Source organism: Bos taurus, chromosome 10 (genome assembly GCF_002263795.3).
Source record: "Bos taurus isolate L1 Dominette 01449 registration number 42190680 breed Hereford chromosome 10, ARS-UCD2.0, whole genome shotgun sequence".
NCBI lineage: Eukaryota > Metazoa > Chordata > Mammalia > Artiodactyla > Bovidae > Bos > Bos taurus.
Window position 1 is genome coordinate 32,528,028 of NC_037337.1, and position 20,729 is coordinate 32,548,756.

A 20,729-nucleotide genomic window follows, 5' to 3' on the forward strand; every position below is an offset into this window, starting at 1 on the left:
AGCTTGGTGGTGGTAGTGGAGATAGAGGGAAACAAAAAGTTAAAGATGCATTTAGGGGATAAAATGATTAGTCCCTGGGAATTGATTGGATTGAGGAAAGTGTTAGTCAGTCATGTCTGACTCTTTGCAACCCCATGTACTGTAGCCCACTAGGTTCCTCTGTCCATAGGATTTTTCCAGGCAAGAATACTGGAGTGGGTAGCCATTCCCTTCTCCAGGGGATCTTCTCTATCCAGGGATCAAATCAGGGTATCCTGCACTTCAGGCAGATTCTTTACCATCTGAGCCAACAGGGAAGCCCATACTAATATTGTTTAGATACATGATTAATAAAAGTAAAAGGGTCTAAATTTCACCAATTGTCCATATATGATCCTATCCAAGCTAGGAGGGAGGGTGGGGCATTGACTAGTCCAATAATAATAATAACAGAGGCCACTGATATTTATGAATCCTCACCATGAATCAGGGCTTCCCAGGTAGCTCAGTGGTAAAGAATCCACCTGCCAATGCAGAAGCCACAAGAGACGCTAGTTCAGTCTGTAAGGTTGGAAAGATCCCCTGGAGGAAGAAATGGCAACCCATTCCAGCATTCTTGCCTGGATAATCCCATTGACAAAGGAGTCTGGCGGGCTACAGTCCAAGGGGTTGTAAAGAGTCAGACTGTGCATGCACATACATGCACCATGAATCAAATACTAGATAAATTCCTTCACGCATCAACTCATTTGACCATCTCGTCATAGCCCTATGAAAAGTTTAGAAGTGTTAGTTATTGCTTAAGGTCACATAGTTAATTAGTGACTGAGCCAGCGTCTAGACCCAGACAGTCTTACTGTAAAGGTTTGTCTTATACCACCGGGCTCTCCTGCCTTTATTAGTTAAACCTGCCTAGCCCCTGCACTTAGCAGCTCTGACTGCCAGCTTCTTCTCTTTGCTGACCTCTTTTTAAACAGTTAAAAGGGGAAGGGTTATTCTTCATGTTATCCTTAATTGATAGAAAAGAAATGAAATGAACTATTTCTTTTCCAAACACTTCTTTGAGTCTGAAAGAAAAAAAAGTGGAAAGAAGATACAATTTGTTCATTCACAAGCCAAATTTCATTACATTTTCTTTTTTATAGAAAAAAGAATATATAACTATGCCACGTCTACTATATGTCCACGTTTCTCTCTATTTTTTGGTGTCAGTGCTATCTTGAATTGTAATGTCTAGATGGCAGTGATCAAGTTAAGGTTTGTGCAGTGTCTGGACAATGGTATATATATTGCATAATACATAAACACTATTTGTAATTATAATAAGGGTAAGTTCTAGAAGAGGTAAACAAGGGTATAAAATTCATCTTCTGTATGGTTATTATTCCATTTATATGAAAAGTCCACTAAATTCACTGAACCATATCAGGCCACATCTGTTTGAAAACCTACCAGTTTTTATGAACATTAAGTAAAAATGGTTAGATTTAATGACCATTTATCATATTCATGCAAAAATAATGAAATGGAAATGTAGCAAAAAAGAGGCCACACTGATAAAGAAAGGACTTGTAAATGCTAACAAGTCCCATATTTTATTTTTTATATTTTCAAAATTAAATATCTGCTATTTATGCTTGAGAACTTTCTATAATTGGAGGGCATTTTCATTTTAGTGTTGTTTCCTTTCATGCTTAAGTATTAAGCAGCATGGACTTAGAAAATATGCTGAACATATTTATATATAAACTTTACTCACAAGAGGTAGGTTTTTGAACCTTAAGAGAAACTGCTTGGATGAACATTTTTATCACAAGGAGAAACAATGAACCTTATACAGAATGAAGGAAAAGCTAGGGGTGGGGGGAAGGGAGAGATGCATAAGTGAAAAAAAGTTTTCCTTGCTGTATTTTACAGGTGAAGTAAATTCCGCTTGGATTAGACCTTCCAAGTTACTATGACAGAGGGTAAAGAGAGGTGAAGAGGAAACTTGGAGTGGCATTTTTGACAGCAAGCTACAGAAATAACAGTTTGACAGAAGAGGCCATCATAAATATAAGATCATCTCAGGCATGAATAGGATTCCCCTTAATGTAGAAAAGATGAAGCATGTGTAGGATTCAATCTGGGGTGAATGGAACAGCCAGGCAGGAAGGCTACCCAGAATCAGGCTGCTAGTGCTGAAGTGGCAGAACTGCCTCACTGGACATGAGTCTGAGCAAGCTCCGGGAGCTGGTGATGGGCAGGGAAGCCTGGCGTGCCGCTGCAGTCCACGGGGTTGCAGAGTCAGACCCGACTGAGCTGCCCTGCAGTGCTGAAGCAAGGAACTCTCATTCAGTTTAAATATCCCTAGTGAACATTTTTGGAGATTTTGAAGCACTGCTCTCAGTTATTCCTATTTATATCTGTTTCTAGCTTGATTGAGCTGATGTGTAACCAGTAAGATTAGAGTTTCTATTAATATAAAGTTTGTTTTTGTGCCAATCCCGAGATCTATTTATCCTTCAGGTAGAGGAGAGACCTCATCTTGCCTAATCAATACAGATATCACAGATCAACAACAAATCTTCATACTGGCAAACAGAGAAGTCGATATCTTATTATTATTTAACAAGAATTCCATTGTCAGTTTGCTGGGAAGAAAAATATTAGTAGAAAAGTCTGTGTGTAGTATTATAAATACTGCTCTAATATAAAGGGCAGAAAATGGGAAGAACCCTCTCATATGAAAAATCAGCCTCAAGGCCTTTGGGATCGTGTCCAGAAACTAGAGCTATATGAGTGGGATGGATCAGTTGCCATCTTTAGACTTCCGGTTCTTTGTTGGAAAGATAAGAGGAGTTGGTCAGATTGTCCCCAAAGCCTACCTTTCACCTCTGAAATCCATGACAAGTAAATATTCTATTTTGAATTTTTATTAGGTTAAGGATTTAACAATCAGCTGAAACAGGACATGTTCCAGAAAAATAAGAAATGACATGTTGAAGAGCATTTAAATTGAACAAAACAGATTTGTATGTGTGCCACTATTGATATACAAATGTTGAATGTGTTTTACTGTAGCTACTGAGTGTGATTGATAGGAGATGCATCCATTTCAAGGTTTGTGAATTTAAGTAAATTGTTGTCAGTGGTATCGCTTCCTTAAAAAAAATTATATCCTTACAGAGAAGAGACAAATTGAGACAGGATATACATAAAGCATCAATTTAGCACAAATATCCACTTCCAATTGTGAAAAAAAAAACGTGTTTATGTATGTAAATGTATATACACACACACACACACACACATATATATATGTAGTTGGGAGTTTTTCAGAAAATTTGAAGAGCGTTTTTTAAATTGCTTATGCTTTTTAGAATGCTTAGCATTTCTGTTTTGAAAACAACTTGTCTTCCTTTTCAAAATATGTGTGCTAAGCTGGCTCTGATGTCAGAGTGAGCTACTTCCACAGGATTGGGTCGGCCCCTACTCAACAATTCTGTTACAGAAAAGAAGTCAGTGGTGAAATGAGAGTTGAGCTCACTGAGTCTCAAGTCCTCAGCTCCTCCTCCAAAGCACTATAAAACCCTCTTATGTAGAATCAAGAGGAGGAAAAGAGGAGGGCATAGTTTGTTTTTTATTCAATTATTAAGTCCTTGTCATAACCTTTTCCCTTTTTACCTTGACCCTTTCTTCCTCACCTTGCATTTAAATTGCCTCAATTTGGGACTAAAACACGAGAAAGTCTGGTGCAGTAAAGGGAAATAAAGCCAAGAGGTAGAATACTTTTCTTTTCATCTCTTTTCCACTGCTCTTTTCTTTTCCTCTCTCATTTCTTTTTTTCTGTATCTAACTTAGACTGTATTTATTTAAATCCTCTTTATATCTAGGATATTTCAGGTTTTCAGGATTTTTACACTGAACAAAGAAGCTTGAAATTTTTAAAATGTGTGTCACAAGTATTTTATAGATATATTCGATTTAAAACATAAATGAATATCAAGTGGGAAAAGCACATAGATTTTCCTCACAAAATGTATAGGTATCTGTTTTCATCTTAAAAGATATCTTTAAATTTTATAATAGAGGCCATTAGAAGTAAGTTCATATTTAGCAAGATTAGCCAAAAAAAAAAAGGTAGGGGTTTGATGGGGGCCCACCCTGGGTCTAATTTGGAAGCTTGCATTTATGTCATGTCAGATTTGGGGAGACTGAACCCTCACTGATGCATTGGTCTGACTGTCTCCCAAGCTTGATACCCAGGGTTCATGACTGCAGTTCCTGGCACAGTCATAAATATTCATACCTCTACTAATAATTTGCAAGCCAAATTCAGTTGGCTTTTTTCACCCCATCAATCTTATAATTAATAAGGGTGGTGCTCTTATTTCACTTTCCTCCCAAAGAAAAGATAAATGAAATAAAGAGTCGTCCTGTAAATTTAAATAGGAGTGCCTCTCACTGATTAAAAACTGATGTTATCATATAATAGTGGAAGAAGAGGCTTTAGCTATTTCACTGGTGGCTGGAGGGAGCGATGGTGGGGAGGGGGCAGCAGATTAGAGACAGGGAAGCATTTCCAGATGTGGCGGCCTGAGCCTTGATCTGAAGAGCTTCGTTATCTGTTAAATAAATGCATAGGAGAACTTTGTGATAGCATGTTAAAAGTGAGTTGTAGGGTATATATTTACAAATTGCACTCTTATCTGTTGTTTAGATGGATGGACATTAAATACAGCATGCTAATATCCAGGGATTTATATTCTAAACACTATGGGTTCTGTCTGCACTTTACAAATTTAGAAACATTTTTAAAAGTTGTTCAAGTTTAGCGATCATTGTGTCTTTAAGGTGACTGCCTTTGAATTAAACTGATGGCTGTGTTTCTAAATGGAAAGACTTGGTCTCCACAGAAACATTAAAAGAGGCATATATCACAAAATGACTTTACAAATAAATCATGGTACACAAGACGTGGTGTAAAATGTCTGCTCCCATTGGATTTTCGAAGGTCATTTATAGCAAAGCAGGAAAATCAAATTGAACATAATTTAGAAATAAAATTTTGATAATTGAGCTAAGTAACTTGAACTTGTCAATCACCTGTGACCTTATTCTATTTACACTTTCACTTCAACATTCAAAAGTCCTAAGGCCGCTGGATAAGCGTCTAGTATTAACAACTGCCCTTGCTCTGTGGCGGAGCGGGGGCAAGGCATGGGGGAGGTGGAGGCTGGCAACATTACCCCTCTGTTCAGATTATTCGGTCTGTTTTGGAATTAAGACACCTGGGTCTATGAGTAAATGAGAAAAGTTAAACTTTGTAGTCAGCTATTCGCCTCTAACTTTCCTTAAGGAGAACTTACTTTTAAAAATACAATACTGTGTTATATTTGTGAACCGGTTAGATTGTTTTAGGAGCTCTTGTTGCTTGACTTTCCTTACTGAGACCTCTCCCCCGTTTTATTTATGTGAAGGTGAGGTAAGGGGACATTAGGCACTCTTCATGTTCTTGATCCTTAAAGCTTATATTTAAGTGTCTTGTCCCACAAAAGCACATCATGTTCAGGACAGTCCCTTAAAAATGTCTAAACACGGTGTGCATTTTCAGTTTTATACCTTAATTCCGTGTGAATATAATCACATGCTTAATCTATTGCTTTTTCCTACTGACATTTAAAAGAGGGGAGTAGAGGGGAGGGAAGCGCACCTCGTTCTTCAAGCAGGCCTCCTTATGTTCCCCCAGCCCTAATCTGTCGGTTGCTTCAGGGGAGACACTGGGCTGTGAAAGCCCGCAGACTCCTGACAAGCAGCCCAGGCTGGAGTCAAAGACATGTTTGTAAAGAGTTCTCAGTGGGTTTGGGGGTTGTGAGTCTTATTCTGGCCAGGTTTCTTCCTGGGGAGTCTGGGGGGTAATTGGCTCTTTGCCAAGCCCTTCTCAGCCTTCTTCGGCTGAGCAGAATCTTGGAAAATTCACTGTTGGATAATAGAGTCTCTCTCTTCTCTTTTCCCAGAATCTGTTCCAAAGCAGACTTAGACCCACTGAAGCTCATGGGGACTTCCTGGGTCTTTGCTGTTGCTCTCCTAGGTCATCAAAGCAATACCACATGGCAGTTTCCTACCGTGGAGCCTTTGAAGGATGACAGATCCAGGGATGACAGAGCGACTTCATCCACGAGGGGTGAGCGTGGGAGGGGAGTGCCTCTGACAGTCACTCTTTTTTCTGGTTCATAATCTACTCCTGGAGCTAGAGGCAGGCCTTCCACCCTGGTATCACCAGAAGTCACCCCGCGGCCTTGAGGCCCCCATCCCAGCAGAGACTGATGGAGCGGGCCGGCGCTGGAGCAGCTGGGCTCGAGCACTGCCTGCCATCTTCCCTATCTTTAATGGACACTGCAGGCTGAGCAGTTAAGTAGTTGAGGCGCTTGCCCTCCTGGCTGCAGACTTTTCTCAGCCACCAATGTGGGACCCCTGGCAGCCACTGCTCTGCAGCTAGGAGGTGCCTGCTCTGTTCTGCTTCTCCAAGTCCAGGGAGTGGTTGGGACCTGAGGATCTCATCCTAATTCCCTTCCCAGCAGTTAGGGAAGAGCCTGGGGGAAGAGAAAAGTGAAAAGCAACACCCCCTCACCCCCAACTCCCAGGTTGTAGGTGGTGTCCACCTTGAGACCTTGAGTAATGGGAACCTCGCTCTCCAGGACACCCCAAGTTCCTGTGGGGCACCAGCTGGGCTCTTCCTCACCAAAGGTACCTCAGGGCACCTTGCAAATATGTTTGATGTTTTTCCTTTCCCGTTGTTGAAGAGTGGCTGCAGAAGCAAGAGAATAAGGTAGGGAGCTGCTGCTGCTGCTGCTAAGTCTCTTCAGTCGTGTCCAACTCTGTGGGACCCCATAGACGGCAGCCCACCAGGCTCCTCCGTCCCTGGGATTCTCCAGGCAAGAATACTGGAGTGGGTTGCCAGTTCCTTCTCCAAGGGTAGGGAGAGGAGATAATAATTACCAAGCTTTGTGGGTGTTTCTGTGATGTGTGCCTAGGTCATGTGTGTGTGTGTGTGTGTGTCTGTGTCTGTGTGTGTGTAACAGGAAGAAGGAGGGAGGAGAGGGAACAGGGAAAAGGGAGAGGGAGAGGAAGATGGGAAGAAAAAGAGAGAAACCTAAAGAACCGTAGACCAAGGCGATCAGTGGAACCGAGAGATGCAACAGGCCCAGCTAGCTACCCTGGCTTCACCTCACAGGTTTGGAATAGACACGGATAGCTCGGGGTTCATTTATCCCTTTTTGTCTGTCAGTCTCAAGAAATGTCTTTGTTCCCCGGGACCTGAAGAAAGAGGCTGGCAGGAAAGTGGGGCTGGAGTGGCTGTGTACAGAGGTTCAGCCAGGAGGGCTGGGCTCAGTGGTGCCTGGTCCGTGCCTGGCTGCGCTGCCTCACCTGCGGGCCTGAGGGCCTGCCTTGCCTTCAAACCCTTCATCTAGGTGAATGCCTGAGGCTTTCCTTCCACCAATTCAGCTTGTTTTCTGTAAAAACGGAAATTACGAGCTACGTTGACTTATTTTTTGAAGTCACGTTTGCCTGAGATTGTATTTACCAGGCAAAGTGGAGAGCTAAGAAGAGTTTGGGTAATTTCAAATTAAACCTACCACAGTTGACAATTTGTGTGAGAGCGAAGATGGGGCTCCTTTCAGACAGTGACCTGGATTGGCTCTGTATTCAGACAGAAATAATCCCACCTGTGTATTACTATGTGTGTGTACATGGCATCATCAATATTTTAAACTTCCCAATTCTTTTGGATTTCAAAAAGTGGCTGACACAGACCAAGAGCCTACTTCTGTGTGAGTGTGTTTTGGAAAAATACTTTGGTCCCAATAGATATGCCTGAAATACTAAGACACAGGAAACAGGAGGAGAAAAGGAAATTCACATTAACTCTGAGAGAGAGGAGGAGGGAGGGGAAGAGAAAGCTACAAGAGAAAAGAAGGAGAAATGGAGACAGGAGGAGGGAGGAGAAGATGGAGGAGGAAGACTGTGGATGGGGGGGATGGGAAGGAGGCTAGAGACAGAGACGGAGAGATTTTCACACGTGCAGACCAAGGGCTTTGAAGCCCTCGACCCCGACCCCCAAACCCAAGTGCATCTCACAAAACAGGTTTGGCTCGTATTTCAGGCCGTCTCCTTGCCCCGCGTCCGCGCTCCCCGGGGCCCTAATTCACTCCTGCCCTCTCCACACAATGACATTCGAACCCGGGAAAATAATTGCATTAGAGCAGATTACTTATAACCGATAGTTATCCGTCTTTTTCTGTTCGACAGAAGTCTATTAAACTCAGCACAGCCATTACCAGCTGAGCTCTAGAGCGCGCCTTCATTAAGAAAATTAAAATCATACTTCTGAATCTAAGCAAAGCCTGCGCAAGGTCTCCGAAGCCTGCGTCAAACCCCCGACGTTTTCATAAACCCGATTTTCCCGCGAATCCATCTCTGCTTTTTTGGAAACCGTAGGTCAGGGTGGAAAGATTGAGAGTGATGACAATTACTCCAAGATAGGGATGTCTGAGCTCCGGAGGTACCATTTCTCTTCGCAGCCCCTCCCCCTGCTCCCCTGACGCCTCTCCTCCTCGGATCTTTCCTCAGGCTCTTTCCAGTAAAGGCACCACACCTCTGCAGGTGTGACCCGGGATTGGAGAGCTGGTGGGGTGGGGGAGGTGGGAGACATGGGGAGGTGTGGGATTGTGGCCCCCGAAGCTGCGTGGGTGAACATCCCCAGCTGACATCTGCGGCCAGAGGCCCGCTCTACAGTGCACACCTCTCTCTTTCACACACACGCTCACACACACACACAACATAGCGTGCAGAGGGGACGCATTGTTCCTCTCCATTGCATTTCACACCTGCTCCAGGACCAACGTGGCCTACGATCCTTTTGTCCACCGGGGCACCTGGAGCCTGGCCCGGGACTGGGCAGGCAGCTGGGTGTGCCTGGGACAGGGGACCTCTTCCCTTTGGCGGGTTCTTAGGCTGCTGGGGTCCTGGTGGGGTTTCCTCCTTGGTTTAGTAGGAGCCTCAGTTCATAGTACCCCTTGATGATTGGGGACACAATCGGTGCAGTTCCCCGCCTGTCCTGAGCCTCTGGGAGGGGAGGACGGAACAGGTGGGGAAGGGGGCAGGGGCCACACCCCCTCCCTTGCCTGTGGTCTCAAGGTAATAGCTCCCAGTGCTCCATCCGAGGGGGGTCTCCAATTCCAGGGCAGGAGAGCTGTGTGCTCAGTTTGGAGGGGGCGGGTTTCCATTGATTTTTCGTGACCTCTGAAAATTTATAGGGTTTGAAAAAGAATTTTTAGTATGGTTTATTTATTTCTTTATTGTTAGCCACCACCCTCCGTTTCAGCATTTTGCTTTGTAAAATGTTAATTACTCTGTATTTCTCTGGGAAGTCTGCTCAACTTCAGGGCTCTAAAGGAAAACACAACGGCTTTGGCGTTTTCTCCGGGTATCCCTTCCTAGGGCTCTAAGAGCAGAGATGCACTGCTTCCTTTTTTGTCAGAATGCCCCCTAATAGAGTTCTCACCCCTCTTTATGTCTAATGAGGGCTTTGAGGTTTATTAAGGGAAAATAGCACACACCCCCTCAGCACTCAAATACGGGATTAGGTGGAGCTTACTTGAAAGTGTATAATATTGTTGTCCCTTGGCAAGTGTCTAATTCTCTTTCCCATAACTTCTATTTGACAAAAAAAAAAAAAAAAATCCTACAAAATTCAAGTGATGAAAGTCAGCGAATAGATGTGGACAAGTGAACATCCTTTTACATCTCCACAGCTTTCAACCTGCTAAACTAGAGGATATTAAAACAAAATCAGGGAAAAAAAACTAAAATAAGTGCACCTTCGCTGTTGTTAGTGTTTTCGTCTCATCAAATGTAGACACATCATTAGATTTCTTTTTCCTTTGTAGCAAAAGATGAGGAAATCAGAAATGCACAGCAGCCTTTTACCAGCAGCAAATCCAAGACTTCTGAGATGGTTTTCTTAGAGTCTGTTTTCCCTTCTTTGCCCTTCAAGCAAAACAGAAGACAAAGATAAAAAGGAAGAAACATCATTCCTAGTGGACAGTTTATTTTGTTGCCACAATAAAAGGGTGGGGACAATTAATAGCTATTTGAGATGATAATGCTTAGTGATCCCATTCATTTAATCATAATCTTCAAGTGGTTTAAGATTAATGGTAAGAGGTGTTTTTGGTCTCTTCCTAAGGACCTTTGTATTAATTTACTTAGAGCACTGACCAGACTGTCAATGTCTCCAAATTTCATTAAGTCGAACTGAGACAAACACAATGAGATTTTCATGTTCTTTTTTTTTTTTCTGTGAGAATATCTCCTGGAATTATTTTTATTTGGATTCAGCTGCGGGGGGGTGGGGGCGGTGGGGGGGGACTTGCTTCCTTTTCTCTATTATAACTAGGTGGAAATAGATATATATAAAATATGTGTGCTACATATGCACACATCCACATATATATTTAAATGAACTATATGTACATATCCATATATATATTTAAACTAATGTCGTTTACAGATAACTTTCCTTTCACTTCTGAGCTTAATGAAGACTTTTCCAAAAGTCAACTTCAGTGACAGGAGACAGGTTCTGCTTCAGCCAGACCAGGATTTATGTTTAAAGTAGGTTTGAACGCACTGAATGTTTTCAAAACAGACAAAAAATAATGAGAACACGTTGGAGTATAAATATTTAACTTTACCTCAGTTGTCATAATAGCCCCAGCAATTCTTCAAACACAACCGGAGGACTGAGGCATCACTTCACTGGCATCAGCCCGGGCTGCCTCCGCCTTGCCCTAGGAGCGCTGGTCCCCTCAAGTCCCCAGTTGCCCTTCCCGGAGCATCCCCAAAGAGGAGGATTGGAGAAGGCGTGACGCGGGGCGGGGGAGCCTAGGGAGAAGTGAGGTAAGAGAACGGATTTTCAAACTCTAAGGTCCTGATCCTCTGGCAAGAAATGAACATCAAGAGACCCACCTTTCCCTTGCCGTCCTCCCTGCCCGCTGTTTCTTCCCCTCATTTCTCAGAGCTGTTTCCACAAAATCCCGCAATCAGGTACCTTCAAAAAGCATCCCCCCCAAACTCCCTATAAACTAAAGTCGTTCCTCACTACAGATTTACTCTCTTTCGGTGGGATCCGGCTGTGGCCAGAAGACTTTCCGCGTCAGAGCTGCTCGGCCAGCGCGTTTCCCGGGGAAGAGAGGCTGGTGGCGGGTCTTCCGACCCGAGGTTGTCCCGGCTCTCGCTACCTGCGCGCCCTCGCCGTACGGTGGTTAGAATTCGGGAAGATGCACTGGGATGCCAAGAAAGCGCCTCTGTGCACCGAAAAGGTTGAAAAATAACCCCAGCACTCTCATCTAGTCCCACACCTTGCACTGGCGTGAAGCACCCGGGGAAGATCAAGTGTCAAAGACAGTGGCGGTTTATTTTGGTGCATTTCAGTTCTCCTTTCCGTTTCCAGCAAAATTGAGAACACAGCGGAGAAAGAAGAGGGACCTTCGGAGAAAAGACTTGCGTGTGTGTGTGTGTGTGTGTGTAGGTAGGTAGATATAATGACAACTTTCAAGCACATTCTCTATTTAAAAGCAAAACCAAAACCCAGACAGGGGCCGAGATTTCTTGGCGGTGCAGCGAAGGGTCATTCAAGACAAGCAACTGTCTGAAATCCGAAAGCGATTTCTTGGGACTTTACTGAAATAGTGAGAGTTCCCGGGAGTTTAATTTTTCAAGGCTGTAAAATGTTGTTTTGTATTGCCCTCTTTTCCCATCAGATATCCATTAAAAACAACAACAAAAACAACCACTTCTACAGCATCTATTAAACATATTTCCTTGGACTCGAAATCTACAGCTCGGCAGAAACAAACAAGTCACAGCAAAACCCCAGAAAATAAAGAGATTTAGAAGAATACCTGTCCCTTTCTTAGTCATTTGATAGTTTATTCCCTGGAGGCCAAGTGAAGGTGGGGGTTCGTATTTTATTGTTTTATTTTTCGTATGTTATTATTTTTCTCATATATTCACTTAAATGTTCAGCTTTGACAAACTATTCTCCTACCGCGGGGTTCTTTTGCAGAACAGAAGTGGTGGTGGTGAAGCGAGTCAGTCGAGCGGGGCGGGGGTGGGGAGCGCGGAAAAACACGACTTGCTTCGCAGGGGGCTGACGCGCAGCCGTCTACTCAGTTAGCCAGCAGGGGGCGCTCTTATGTTATCTCTGGACCAGACAGCCGAGCCGCTTGGCGCTACAAGAGGCTTTGCAGTTTTACGCAGCTGCAAAAGGAAGCGGGGCGGGGGGAGTGTAGCTCCTAAACCCTCAGCCGCTCTTCCACTTGGGTTATTTACCCGCTGTTAGGCAACATACCTACGTCTAGCTTTACCTCCCCACTCCGCTTATAGTGCACCCCCCTCTCCATCAACCCCTTTTCATCTGCATCTATGAAGCACATGTATAATCTCTCTCCCTAGCCTTGAAATATACATTAATGCAACTTATTAAATGCGCCGACGAATAGTCAACATTTTTTTCGCCTGTTAGTTCCGCTGATCCAAGCAGGATTTATTTGCAGATCTCACCTCCCGGAGCCATAATGCGTGATTTTTTCCCCTTAAATAAAATTGGTCAAATGTTGACAACCTTTAAGCCAATCTAACGCTCAAGATTAGTGATGGGAAACTAATGAGAAAATATCAGATCTCCCGGCCTGAGGGCTGCCAATTAAATCTTCGCTGATTGAAAAATAAAAGCGGACTTGGGGTGTGAGCCCAGCTCAACTTCAACTATTAATTTAACATGTTGCCGGGTCCGTGCCTTCTCTCCTCTAAACAGCTTCCCGTAATAGCCCTTCCTCCTCTCTCATCCCTCAACCTAAAAGTCAAATGTTATTTCTCCGAATATTTCGAGAGGTTCATATCAGGATGATCGTTTCTTACACCGTATATATTAGGCCTTTAAGCAATATGATTTAACTAATTAGAAAATTTACATCATTAAGTCTCAGGGAGAGAAAAAAGAGAAACAAATCTGCCAGTCATTTTAAAGGAGACAGGCACTATTGAAGTGTGAAGAAATCGGCTCTAATTCAAAAAGGCAATCGGGCAGAAAAAGCCCTCAACATTACCCTGCTAGTTATTAATCAGAAAGGGTTCTCTCTGCTCCCCACTCCCCCTCCTCTCTTAGCAGTGAGTTTAAGTTCATTTTTTTGCCAGTGGCCCATGTCATATTTATATTGAGGTTTTGTCTGCTAAAGGATTGAAATCTGAAAATGTTTCAATATGAAGAAATCAGAATCCTCAAAGGAAAAAAAAATCATAGAATCACCTTTCTTCCAGACAAGTAAACCTGTTGTGATAAACAATCCTCACCCTCTCTTTATTTTTTGTCCATTCTTTCGTTTTTTCTTCCCATTAAGTTCCTATTTTGAAACTTGCTTGGTGAGAACGAGATAAAGTCTTTGTGTCCTGCTCCCCTCCCCCTCCTTTCTTGCACCCCTCCTTCCGCCAAAGTGAGAAACTTAGACTGAAAGCAGAAAAGTACAAATACATTAACAAAGCCCCACTCACTTGATAAAAAGGCCATGGTCTAGGCTTACATGTCAGGAATCTAAGAGAAGGGGAATCAATCCGGTGGGTCTCTGGACAAAAGATGATGAACTAGAAATTCCCACCACCTATGTATAACATTTGATAGAGTATGTGAGTTAAATGAAAAAGAAAGGCAGGTAGGTGAGAATTATTTTAAAGTGCATTGTGGTGTTGTGTGCCTTTTTCTCTATCCTCTCCCCCCCCTTCTCTATTCAAGCTTAAAACAGCAGCCTCATTATAGCGAGGTGCCCCTTCCCACCATACTCTTACTTAAGCCCTTGGTCCACCACACACAGAGTCCTTTCCCTGGTCTTCTCATTCCCAGCAAATTAACTGAAGAGGGAACTGCAAAGGAACTTTGTGAGTAGTTCCATTTGGAAATTCAGCCCTTCCTGGCATTTCAGAGGACTTGTTCTTAGACATTGGCTTAAAAAAATTAATAGCAAGCCTTAGGTATTCAATTTCCCTTCACTATTATTTATTTTTAAATTACAAAGAGCTCCCAAAGGCCCTTCTTTTTTTTTTTTTTTCTGCCTGGCTCAATTCTTCTCTTATTTGGTACCCTTCGAGCCTCATTTTCTTATCCTCCTTTCTGCCTTACAATCTAAAAGTTTCACAACCTTGCTTCCCACAAAGTCCCTGGGCCTGGAATTTTCAAGTCTCTGGGCTTCTGCCCGCCTGGAGCTGCTCTCCAGCGTTAGTTCAACGCCGGTCCTCACCTTACCAGATTTCAGCTTTGCAGGGGAGAGCAGTAGCAGACCTGGGCTATTAACACACCACAGTTAATTCTCTGCGGGAGCTTTTACTAGGTGGGACGTGTGGAAGGAGAAAACATCTGTAAACAGTGAGCTGCTCTTGAGGGTGGGGAGTGAGTTCTGACATAAGAGGCCAGAACGCATATGAAATATGGCAGAATTCATGAAGGAACTAGTTCGGAGTTACATTTTGGTGAAATAAGGAAAGGAAACAGAAAAGAGTGGGGGCACTGGGAAGAATCTAGAATGCTCCCCCAAATTTAGCTTTCTTTCTGATCGTCAGGGAACAGATGGGAGTCGAACGTGCTCCTCTTTGAGAAAGATTAGAGGAAAATGGACACTTCTGTCACTTTCAGGAGGCGGAACACTGAGAGGTGAAAATATACCAGACAATGGCCTCTGGCGCTGGAGGGCTCCCCTGGCGGGCTCCCCACCCTTAGCCCCTTCCCTCTAGGAACCCTCCTTACCTTTGTTGCTTGCATTTGATCTGACACACTGGATGTTCCTGGGCTAGGTTCTTTGAGAGAAAAAAGATCATGAGAATCAACCGGTCTCCTCCTGCATCTACTCCGAAGCCAAGAAACATAACAATAAAATTTACAGCGCCTTTAACAACTCGCAAGTAAAGCATTAAAATTCTATTTAATTGAGAAAATATTGATTTTTAAGTCTAGCAAAAGCGAAATCGTAATTTAGCTGCAAACTTTCAGGCGGGAATATAACATATTATGTCGCCGTATTATGGATCCACCATATTATACCTATGCAACATCACATCTTTAATTGCACTACTTTATGAAGTGATAAAGACAAAAGATAACCCGACTTAAGCAAACGTTTAAAAAAAGAAAAGAGGACCTAGGGTAATTTCCTTTTCCAGTTATTTATAAAGTAATTGTCTCCTTTTAGTTTGAAATAGAAAAAAAATGTCCAAAGGGGAAGAAAGAAATAAAAAGAACGGAAAACCACAGACCAGTCTAAAAGCAACTCACATTAGCAAGTCCGTTGATATTCTGTACCAATAGAGGAATGAAGCCAACATATTTAGAGAAAATGCATTCACGGACAAAATCGCATCCTCCTTTAAACGAAATAAACCTGGGTCTTTTTTCTTACTTTACTCCCCCGTCCTTTTTTGGGGAGTGGGGGGCAGAATCCATTGGTGGATAGGGAAAGGAAAGAAAATCAGGCTTTCTATGTTATTTCTGTATCGGTTTTTGGTATTATAGAGGAGTAAAGAAGTTTTTGTGTGGTGGTTTTTCATTGATCAGTCACTCTGAGCTAATGTAATTATCCTCATCAATAGGAGGCTGCAGAGAGAATCATTATGTGGGTGACATTGATAAATGATCGCCCAGGAACGGCCCTCTCGCGGGCAACCCCCACAGCTGACCCTCCCACACACACAATGTAGTCATAGAAACACCTAGAGAACCTCGGGCACCGCCGCGGAAGGGGCAAGTGAGGGAAGAAAAGCCTCGGGCGGCCGGGGTGGGGGCGGGGGTGGGGGCGAAGGGGGGCGGCCGGTCCCAGACCCAAACCAGTCCTAGCGACAAAAACAGCCCACGGCGGGGACGCGGGAGGGCGTTGCGGGAGGGAGAATCCCTCTTTCCAGCAGCAAACCTCTCACAGTTGCTCACAACAAAGTGAAAATCCGTCCTCCGGACGACCCATTCATTCCTCCACACCTTTACCGTATGTGACCTCACTACCAACAACCTCTGATGTTTGCCGAGACACACGTTCAAATAGATTTCTCCAAAGGAGTTAAATAATTAGGTTACAAACCTGTAGGCATCTCATTCTCACGAGGGTCTCCTCCCACCTCCCCACCCCCGTTCAAAAAACCCCAAACAACAAACAAACCAAACCCACAGACCCAACTGAACAAAGACAGCAGCTGGGCGACCCCCTCACTGCGTTCTCCCCACTTATTTACTGGGTGACCCTTCCTTTCGCTTCACCTCCTAACCCAGTGCCTCTGATTATGAGATAATGGATTTTGCGATTGTTCCTGTCAGGGGAAAAAAAAAATCCCCACCGAACCCCACGTTTTCATCTTTGGACTGTTTTATTTAAGCCAATGGAAAAGTATTGAGAACAGTAATTGATTCATAATGATCCATAAATCGATGTCGGGGAGCGGTGAGGGGGGGGCTGGAGATGGAGATGTATGAAGAGTGGGAAGGGGGATGCTGTTTATTTATTTTATTTCTAAAGCTTCAAGTAAAGTAGCTTTGACACTGTTGGGGCTGGAGGGGAGGAGCTGTTGGGCTCTGCTGGATCATCCATCATCGCTGTCACCCAGAGTCTGCCCCGAGGAGCCGTAGACGCAATCTCCCTTCTGTCTCTACACCGAAACTATTAATATTAAAACCTCCCTTCAAACACTGCCCGGACGGTCTCCATTCTCATCACAATCTGACCGGCCTCCCCCATCAGACCCGCAGTTTTCCCTGCGCAGCAGCTTCCTCCAAGCTTGGCCCCAACGGAGGGAGCTCCACGACCGTGCACGACGCCCTTAGTTGATTACAGCCACTGTTAGGTCCCCCCTTCTCACCCCGTCAGTTTGAAACATGTCTGTCTGTCTAACACACGCGCGCGCGCGCGCGCGCGCGCAAAGAGAACACCAGGTGAGGGCCCGGAGCCGCCCGCACGGAGAGGGAGAGTCTGCACGCCCCCTGCGCCTGCCTGAGCCCCTGCCTGCCTCCTCCCAGGCTGGTCCGTACTGGGTTGTGGCTGCTAAGCCCGCACATCCAAACACCGCCCCCGCCCCAGACACCAGCCCTTCTAACACAGTGGCAACTTGCAGCTGAGGTCCAGGCTCCTTATCAAACTGCTGGCCTGCAAGACTGGTGGGGAACTTGTGGAGGATCCCTGTCCAGTCCCTTTGAAGGAAGGTCCCTCCTCTGACAGCTGCTAGAGATATTAGCCACATTTCCCTTCCCAAATCTGCTCCGGGTTAACGGGCCCACAGGGGCGGGAGGGGGCTAGGATCCTGACGGACTCTTCTGGACAGATCTAACCAGGGTGAGCTGGGGCGAGTGCGGGGCGCTGACCTGGGGGTGCGGCGGGGGCGGGGGGTGGAGTGCGGGGGGAGGAGGAGTGTGGGGAAGACACAGACTTCCCTTATCTTTTCTTCTCATTTTCCTTCAAAATGTGGCTTCTTGCTCAATTCCCAACCCTTAACAGATGGCGACTGCAGTTCTCTCAGAATTTCTTAAAGAAAGGGAAACCTTTGGAATTTATTTCTGCTTTTGCTTTTCCATATAAATAAAAAAGTGTTTTTATATTACTCTTGTTTTGGAGAACATAAGCAATTTTATTCAGACTACAGTATTTCCTTTAACACTATATGGTTGTCAAAACACCATTCCCAGTTTCTTTGCTTTTGACAGCTGAGTCTTTCTTAAATATACCCAAATCGGAACTCTTTATACTAAATAGTAAACCCGAGATAGGAGCAAGTGCCTTCCGAGGTGGTATAAAAAAAAAAAAAGCATTATAAAAAATTGGACAACTCTACCACCTCTCTATCTTAGCATCTGGAGTGGGGCGGCAGGAGAGCAAGGAAATGCAAACAAATATTATTACAACAATTATTCATCTCTAAATATTTAAGAAGGTAAGGTTAATGTGATAGGGTGTGAAGTTGTTAAATTAAATCTGAGATGGCTTTATCTGTTAAAACCAAGAATAGAGAGTTCTGGGATCTAAACTGTGATGAAGTAGCTTAATAATTTCATTAAACACTTTCTAAATATGAGCCAACTACTAAGTAAACCCTTCAGCATTTACTCTACTGACAGGAAAGGAAGAAAAACTTTGCCAAATTTTTTTTCAGCTGATGTGAGAGTTAATTTATAAATGAAGAACTTGTAAAATTTTACCTATAGCATTTAAAATAAAAATAAGTAATTATTAAAATTTTGCAAAAAGACTCCATATATAATTGGATGACAAAAATGAGAGGGAAGCTCTCTGTATTCCAAGTGGCCCATAATTTCTCCATGAACAGTTAGCTGGTATCAGAAGTGTTATTTCTGTGTTTAAACAGCATAATGCTAATTAAACTAATAAATGGATTTATAAAAATTCTACCTAAAAATGATACAGAACAATAGAAGCTTATTTCCTTGTTCTTTTGCATACAACTTCTATTAATGGCTGTTGGCTTGCTTGTTGTGCAATGGGAAGAGGGAAGAACCCAAAATAAGATTCAAACTTGGATTTCTGAGATAGTGAATGATTTCCCAGGCTGACAGCACGGAAGTAAATAAAAGTTTATGACAGTATCCCTTCTGAACACAGGATTCAAAGTTTGGGTGTTACAAAATTTCAGGATAGTATATTTATTTGAACAACTGAGAAGCATGCAAATCCCTCACACCTTTTTTCACTCTGCTTACTTTGGCAGGCGTTTTGTGTAGTACCATCATGTAAATGTCAGAGGTGTTCAGGAATGTTGCATGAAGTTTTGAAAATGGCATTACATTGCCTGTTTTGCTGTTGTTTTAGGGGAAAAAAATTAAGTTTAATGAGCAGATCATCGCACTGTAGTGCCTGCATATGGAGGTGTCTGAAATAAAAAGACAGCATCCTATAATTTATATTAAATATTAATGATTAAGTAATCTTTTCAACACAGGACCTCGAATTCCATAGAAGTTGTTTACTCATCTATGAACATCTATATGTAAATTCTTAATTTACATATTCAACAGTATTTTAGTAACTAAGACAGAGAAAAAACACAGGCAGATGAATTATCTTTGAGCACAGACGTTAGTTATTTCTTATGATGTAAAATTAACCCTGAAAAAACCCTTTATTCTGGCAGAAGATGAACATAAAAAGCTTCATCTGAAAGTACTTTTTTTTTAACATCATGCAGCTAAAGAGGATGTTGGACATGTCGGTGATCTTTCAACCTGGCTCATTACACACACACACACACACACACATATACACAATTTCGTACCTTTAGAAGTTTTCTGCTGGTAGAATTTATAGGCCAAATATATACTGAAAGCTTACAGATGGTTACCTTAAAAAATTGTTGGTAAGTTAAGTTTTGATATATACTGGATTTCTGGAGGCAAAGCCATCATCTACTTTCAATCCCAAGCATAGGCTCTGTGCAACCTTGCCTTAAAACTATTAAAAACACAAAAGCCTAACAAAAAATCAAAAATGAAATATTTATTACCGCATTTTGTGACTTAACACTTTTTTTTTTAACATAACGTCACAGTCCTCATACAAGTATTTTAATGTAAATTTGACAAAGCTTAAAGGTAACAGCATTTTCTTCTAGTGAGGAACACGTGCTGAGAAAAGAAGAATTCATGGACATACAATACCAATTCCACAGCAGATCTGATACTAGCAAAAACATTCTTTTTTTTTTTTTCAATTGAGGTAAACACATAGAATATCTAACATGAAACAATTAATAGACCGAACTCTGTACGAAGTTTGTTACAGTATTCTCTTGCTCCTTTTTATCCCCCAAGCTTTGAGTTTCTGATAAAGTCCTAGTTCTGGTACCATGACCATTAATAACTTTTTTTGTGTGTTGAGGAAAGCTGCCCAACTTAAGATTGTTTTGTCCACAGCCAAGGCTTAGAACTCCTGGAAGAAGCTCCTGCTCTGTCTTTAAATCTTCATTGGCAAGCTCTTTGAAGAAGAGTCCCCCCAAATAATAATAAGAATTGGCTTATGAAGCACAAACTATAAAGATCTGTTTGAAACTAAAGGACACATTTATGGAGGAACAAAGGCCGGGCATGAAAACACATTCTTGAAGCCGGAGTCCGAGGGATGAGGTTCAGCCAAACGGTCACCAAGGTCTCCAGCGCGGTTCTCTTTCTCATTGGCCCAACAGGTTTAAAATATACCACAGTCTCTCCTGGATAGTGAATTCACTGATGAACCAAAACAGTCATTCTTTTGGGAACAACACACATAGTGTGGAAAACAAGGATATATTTTTTTTCTCTTCTAAAACTATTTGAGGCAACGTAACGGAGTGATCAACAGAAATGTACAAGTTTAACTTAGTTCCTATGTTTACACTACAGTAGTTGTAACTCTCGGAGTCTTTTTCCAGAGGATCTTTACATGGACAGAATTGTCTCAGTGAGCCCATGACTTCACATTTGTGTTCTTGTCTCATTGGTCCTCTGTTGCTTGATGAAAAATGACAAAAAGTAAAAAATAATCACAGCTGTCTGGAATTTCATATTGAGTGTCAACATCTGGTCAAAGTTCAGAAAGTCTTAAAATAGTTTTTGCGTGTGTTTCCTTTTCCCTTGAGTTCCCTTATACTACTGGGCATGAATGTCCATAACCTGTCCACCAACATTAGGATCTACA

The 20,729-nt window shown here is 42.9% G+C and overlaps 1 protein-coding gene and 2 long non-coding RNA genes across 6 annotated transcripts in view; 1 reads left to right on the forward strand and 2 right to left on the reverse strand.

The window, feature by feature from the left end:
- Nucleotides 1-9,929: 9,929 nt before the first annotated feature.
- LOC101904022 (uncharacterized) lies at nt 9,930-10,807 on the reverse strand. Its single transcript, XR_809224.3, has 2 exons — nt 10,719-10,807; nt 9,930-10,011 (listed from the first exon to the last, which is right to left on the reverse strand). It is a non-coding gene; the product is annotated as an uncharacterized lncRNA (long non-coding RNA).
- A 26-nt stretch (nt 10,808-10,833) lies between these two features.
- On the forward strand, nt 10,834-11,815 carry LOC104973117 (uncharacterized). The gene is made up of 2 exons (XR_001501143.3): nt 10,834-10,923; nt 11,131-11,815. It is a non-coding gene; the product is annotated as an uncharacterized lncRNA (long non-coding RNA).
- Nucleotides 11,816-19,533: 7,718 nt separating this feature from the next.
- The window catches only part of MEIS2 (Meis homeobox 2), a 224,135-nt gene continuing 222,939 nt past the window's right edge, over nt 19,534-20,729 (reverse strand). For 3 of the 4 annotated variants that reach the window (XM_024997745.2, XM_024997744.2, XM_024997750.2), the window contains one exon: nt 19,539-20,729. This exon is cut by the window's right edge and continues 238 nt beyond it. In XM_024997745.2, coding sequence (XP_024853513.1) covers nt 20,681-20,729 — 49 coding nt within the window. In that variant the 3' untranslated portion in view covers nt 19,539-20,680. The other variant, NM_001191269.2, reaches the window with a different exon arrangement.